At 41.2% G+C, this 6,235-nt stretch overlaps 1 protein-coding gene across 1 annotated transcript in view; it reads left to right on the top strand.

Annotated features, from left to right (window-relative positions):
* The window catches only part of UTP4 (UTP4, small subunit processome component), a 47,769-nt gene that overhangs the window by 3,563 nt on the left and 37,971 nt on the right, over window positions 1–6,235 (top strand). The window contains exons 2-4 of the mRNA XM_012806142.1: window positions 1,694–1,885; window positions 3,935–4,019; window positions 5,905–5,994. Of these exons, the coding sequence (XP_012661596.1) occupies window positions 1,694–1,885; window positions 3,935–4,019; window positions 5,905–5,994 (367 nt within the window). The remainder of the gene's footprint in view (window positions 1–1,693; window positions 1,886–3,934; window positions 4,020–5,904; window positions 5,995–6,235) is intronic.

The following is a 6,235-nucleotide window of genomic DNA, read 5'->3' as shown; positions in this document are numbered from 1 at the left end:
CCACAACGCCCGGCTATTTTTTGGTTGCAGCCATCATTGTTGCTTGGTGGGCCTGGGCTGGATTTGAACCCGCCACCCTGGGTGTATGTGGCTGGCGCCTTAGCCACCTGAGCCACAGGCGCCGAGCCTATTGTCAACAGTTTTAACTTGATCAAATCATCTCTTTCCTTCCCTACTAGTTAAGATTACTCAGCTCTGTTAATCCCTGTCAGAGAAAGAAAAAAAAATTAGTGCCTTAGGGTGAAAAGAGTAGAGATAAGAGTAAAGAAACCTACATTTTCCTCATCCCATTGACTGGTTGAAGAAACTACTTAACCCATATATATCTCAGCCTTTTCACATTCAAACAGGAAAAGTTATACCTTTTGTGTTAAGCAGGTATAACAATAAAATGCCTTGATAGGAAAACTTTTGAGTGCTAGGAAATTTTTATATGTAAAATTGACACACAATAAGGTACATGTATTTAAAGTATATACACTCATAACATTTAGCATGCATGTATACACACCTATGAAAGCATCACCCAATCAAGATAGTTAGATTAATTTTTAGGAAATTGGATACAACAAATACAATTGGGTACATAAAACTGAATTAGAATACATGCTTTATTCACTGGTAAAGGTTTTACTGAACTAGTCCTAGTAAAAGAAACAAAACCAAGCAAATCCCAACAACTCAGGAGCCCGAGGCAGGAGGATTGCTTGAGGCCAGGAGCTCAAGACTAACCTGTGCAACATAGCTAGATCCTGTCTCTAAAAATAATGAAAAAAATTAGCCAAGTATGGTGGCACATGCTTTAGTCTTAGCTATGTGGGAGGCTGAGAGGGAAGACTCACTTGAGCCCAGGAGTTTGAGGCTCCATTGACCTATTGTGCCACTGGGTTCTAGCCTGGGCAACAAAGCAACACCCTGTCTCCTAAAAAAACAAAACAATAAAAACTGTAACTAAAATTTGGGCCGGCCGTGGCGGGTTATACCTATAATCCCAGCACTCTGGGAGGCCAAGGTGGATGGATCACCTGTAGTCCAGGCTAAAAATTAGCTGGGCATCATGGCAGGTGCCTATAGTCCAGCTACTTCAGAGGCTGAGGCAGGAGGATCACTTGAGCCCAAGAGTTAGAGGTTGCTGTGACCTAGGCTGATGCCATGGCACTCTAACCCTGATGACAGAGGGAGACTCTGTCTCAAAAACAAAAGCAATGGAAAAAAGTAACTAAAATTTGAACCTGAACAAAAAGAAAATAATCTAGCCAGGTGCGATGGCTCATGCTTGTAATCCTAGCTCTCTGGGAGGCTGAGTGAGAGGATCACTTGAGCTCAGGAGTTAGAGACCAGCCTGAGCAAAGGAAGATCCTACTATCTCTACTGAAAATAGAAAAATTGGCTAGGCATTGTGGTAGGAACCTGTAGTCCCAGCTACTCAGGAGGCTGAAGTAGAAAAATCACTTGAACCCAGAAATTCAGTTTCTGTGAGGTAGGCTAGAGCCATAGTATTCTAGCCCCAGTAACAGAGTAATAGTCTGTCTCAAAAACAAAAAAAGAAAGTTTCAGTAGACAAGATCTTTTGATAGCACTGAGTACCGTACCAGTTATTAATATTTATGGGGAAGTAAATATCACATGTGACCACTGAGTACTGTCAGCTGACAAATTGATGGTAAGTTGAGGAGTTATGGTCTTTCTATAGTTTTTTCCAGGTCATGAATCTCGGGCTACAGAAGCTCTGTGTTGGGCAGCAGGACAGCGACTCTTCAGTGCTGGACTCAATGGAGAGATTATAGAGTATGACTTACAGGCACTGAACATCAAGTATGCTGTGGATGCCTTTGGAGGACCTATTTGGAGCATGACTGCCAGCCCCAGTGGCTCTCAACTTTTGGTCAGTAAGCAACCATTGGTAATTTATACTGAGATTCTTCTTCTGCCCATTCAGACTTCCTTCTCTGTGTTCATAGGAGAATAAGGTTGTATTATGACATATAAAAATCCCAACTACAAGACTGGAATTGATATTGAAGATTTAAAAATTCCTTATCCTCTTGTATCCTTTTTGCTGCTAGTTTGCACCTTGTTTATTCATTTAGGAAATGAAGGGGATGGTTCAGTTCAGCATTTCCCAAACTATGTTCTTTGGAATTGGGGGATGTAGAGACTGATTGTGTTTGGCATGCTTTGTGTTCTATGCTAAATTTCATTTCAGAAATACAGCATACTGAACTCTTCTGTAGATTCATAATGCGCATTAGTATATTAAAACTGTTCCAGGCTGGGCACAAGAGCTCATGTCTCTAATCTAAGCCCTCTGAGAGGCCAAGGTGGGAGGATCCCATGAACACAGGAGTTCAAGACCAGGCATGGTAGCTCATGCCTATAATCCTACCACTCTGGGAGGTTGGGGTTTGCAGATTGCCTGAGCTCAGGAGTTAAATACCAGCCTAAGCAAGACTAAGACTTCATGTCTCTAAAAATAGCCAGGTGTTGTGGTGGGCACCTGTAGTCCCAGCTGTTCAGGAGTCTGAGGCAAGAAAATTGCTTGAGCCCAGGAATTTGATGTTGCTATGAGCTATAATGCCACAGCGCTCTACCAAGGGTGACAAAGTGAGACTCTGTCTCAAAAAAAATAAATTCCCCCCCAAAAAGTAGTTCAAGACCAACAAGAGCAAAACCCCATCTCTACTAAAAATAGAAAAATTAGCTGGGTTTGGTAGAGTGTGCCTGTAGTCCCAGCTACTGTGGAGGCTGAGGCAGGAGGATCCCTTGAGCCAAGGAGTTTCAGGTTGCTGTGAGCTAGGCTGAGACCATGGCATTCTAGCTGAGGTGACAGAACAAGACTGTCTCAAAACAAAACAGAAACCTTTCACAAGAGTATTTCTCAAAAAATTATTTGAGCACAGACTGAAACTTTTTCACCTACAATTCCCATTAGCTTGTTTGCTGTCAGAAATTTATTTTATTTTATTTTATTTTGGAGCCAGAGCCTCAAGCTGTCACTCTGGGTAGAGTGCCGTGGCATCACAGCTCACAGCAACCTCCAACTCCTGGGCTCAAGTGATTATCCTGCCTCAGCTTCCCAAGTAGTTGATCCTATAGGCACCCACCATGCCTGGCTATTTTTTTTTTTTTTTGGTTGCAGCCATCATTGTTGTTTGGTGGGCCTGGGCTGGATTCAAACCCGCCAGCCTCAGGTGTATGTGGCTGGCACCTTACCATCTTAAGCCACAGGCACAGAGCCTTTATTTTTTTTTTGAGACAGAGCCTCAAGGTGTGCCCCCGGGTAGAGTGCCTTGGCATCACAGCTCACAGCAACCTCAACTTGGACTGAAACGATTCTCTTGCCTCAGTCCCCCAAGTATCTGGGACTATAGGCGCCCGCCACAACACCCAGCTATTTTGTTGTGATCGTCGTCTTAGTAGTTGTCATTGTTTAGCAGGCCCAGGCCAGGTTCCAACCGACCAGCCCCCGTGCATGTGGCTGTTGCTCTGACCACTGAGCTGTGGGCGCCAATCCAAGACTTAATTTTTTTTGATGTGTCTATGATTCCTTTTAAATTTGCACTAATTTGTATAATATCTTAAGATACCTCCATTTAGGTTATGAGGTTAATAGGGCTATTATTTAGGACATATCTAGCAGAGGTATGCTGTGACATCCTGTTTCTATTTTATGTCATATGCAGGAATTGGGCCACTAATTGGAACTGTAAATATCTGCCTATTTTCTGGCTGGGACATGAAGGCTGCCAAGAATATACTATCAGTGTGTTAATACTAGTACTTTTCTTCTCTCACAAACTGTTTCCTCTTTTCAGAGCAAGTAGTATCTTTAAGGGCGAAATGTATTTTTTGGTTTGTGTGTGTGTAGTCCTACCAGTCTTATAAAATGTTTATTGTTTATCTTCTGTGTTTTCTATTTCTTTTTCCCTAATAGGTTGGCTGTGAAGATGGATCTGTGAAACTCTTTCAAATCACTCCAGACAAAATCCAGTTTGAAAGAAATTTTGATAGGCAGAAAAGTAAGAGTTATTTTTGGTGGGCCAGTATTTAACAAGTTGTATTTCTGTGCCTCTGGGGATGGGATATTTTCCCATGGGTCCAGGTAATATTTTATCTCTATGCTAATTTTATCTAAATATAGGATATGCACTAGAAGCCATGCCCAGCCCAGGTTTTACCCATTGTATATCATGTTTGTGACTGCCTGGTTAGGTAATAATGTAGAAAAGCAAAAATCCAAAAAAGGAAAGCAAGGTAGTGTTTGTGTGGAAAACAATTTGTAAGCTATCACTTATTTTTGTGAATTTTTAACAAGCATACATAAAATATGAAATAAAATTTCATCATTAGAACTATGGTTCTTAATCCCCTGAAACATTCAGATTGAATAGGGGAAGCCTTATAAACAATTGCCCATACTTGGGCTTTACATGGATTGAAGTGGCACCAACCCTCTTCTCTACAGGACCAGGTAGTAACTGGCTTTGCAGGCCATGCGACTGTAATGCAAGAGCAACCATAGATAATACTTAAATTAATAGGCAGGGCTGTGTTCAATGAAACTATCTACAAAAATACACAGCACAGGCGGTGCTCTTAGCTCAGTGGATAGGGTACCAGACACATACACCGAGGCTGGTGGGTTTGAACCCATCCCAGGCCAGCTAAAACAACAATGACAACTGCAACAACAAAAAACAGCCACGTGTTGTGTCAGGCCCCTGTAGTCCCATTTACTTGGGAGGCTGAAGCAAGAGAATCACTTAAGCCCGAGAGTTTGAGGTTGCTTATATACTGGGCCTGATTTGGCCTGTGGGCCAGTTTTCTGACGTCACTTCTGGAGATGGTAACTCCCCTGTGTATTCTCTGTGTCCATTACTAACATTTATCCTTTGTTAGATTGTTTTTAATATGTTTTGAGTATTCTTTTTTAGTTACAGAAGTGATACAATGCTTTTAAAATTTTATACAGGATGAAAACATAAATATCTCATCATATTCCGTCATTAATATTTTGGAACTAATCTAGACTTTTTTTTCTTTTTTGAGACAAAGTCTCTATCACCCTGGGTAGAATGCCACGGCATCATCATAGTTTACAGCAAGTTCAAACTCTTGGGCTTGAGCAGTCCTCTTGCCTTAGCCTCCTAAATAGCTGGGAGTACAGGCACCTGCCACCATGCCTGGCTAGTTTTTCTGTTTTTAGTAGAGATAGGATCTTGCTCTTGCTCAGGCTGGTCTCAAATTCCTGAGCTCAAGTAGTCCACCTGCCTCAGCCTCCCAAATTGCTAGCATTATGGGTGTGAGCCACCGCACCCAGGTCTTTTAGGCATTTTTATATATCCATAAAAACAAGTACACAGGAATTCTTACACGTTGTTTTTCAGCTTGTTTCTTCACTTGATCCATTCTAGGCGCCTTTCTGTGTCATGCCAGTCTGCATGGCATTCCATTTCCACAACTGACTTAACCATTTTCCTGTTGATTTTAGTTTTGATTTTACTACTATAACCAGTGCTACAATAAATAATTGTATATGCATATTTGGGGGCACTTAGGCAAGTATTTCTCCTTGACCAATTCTCAGTGCAATTAATGGGCCAAAATATATGTATATTTAACATTGGTTAGATTACTATCAGGTTACTCTCAAAAGGTTGTATTTATTTATATTCCCTTCAACTATTTGTACGTTATAAAAATAAATATCAAATGCTTCTTTGTGAATGTCAGTGTAAAATTGGTCATTTGTTAAAAAACTTCGTGTCACAGTTGTCAGTAGGTAAGAGGGCTAGGACTGTAGAACACAAGCTCTTTAGATAATTGGAGGGAGGATAGTTCAGTTCCCCTTTGCTATATATTTATGTGTATGTCATTTTCTTTTTTTGTTGTACAACTCCCCAGGTCGCATCCTGAGTCTCAGCTGGCATCCCTCTGGTACCCACATTGCAGCTGGCTCCATAGACTACATTACTGTGTTTGATGTCAAATCAGGTGACTGTTTTTATCAGTTCATTTGGGGTGTGGGTCTTGTTTGTCAGATTCACATTGTGGGTTGTTAAAAGCTTGAGACCTTGTTATGCTTTTTAACCTTCTAAGGTATCTATGGTGAATTTCACTTCTTTCTTAGTTTGCTACTGCTGCTGAAAGGAATCTTTTTTTTTTTTTTTTTTTTGAGACAGAGTCTCACTGTGTTACCCTCAGTAGAATGCAATGGCATCACAGCTCACAGCAA

The sequence above is a fragment of the Otolemur garnettii genome, unplaced genomic scaffold, assembly GCF_000181295.1.
Source record: "Otolemur garnettii isolate 467f Iridium unplaced genomic scaffold, OtoGar3 scaffold00047, whole genome shotgun sequence".
In the NCBI taxonomy this organism is placed as follows: Eukaryota; Metazoa; Chordata; class Mammalia; order Primates; family Galagidae; genus Otolemur; species Otolemur garnettii.
The sequence above is the reverse complement of the archived record's forward strand: the minus strand, read 5'-3'. Positions and strand labels throughout refer to the sequence as shown.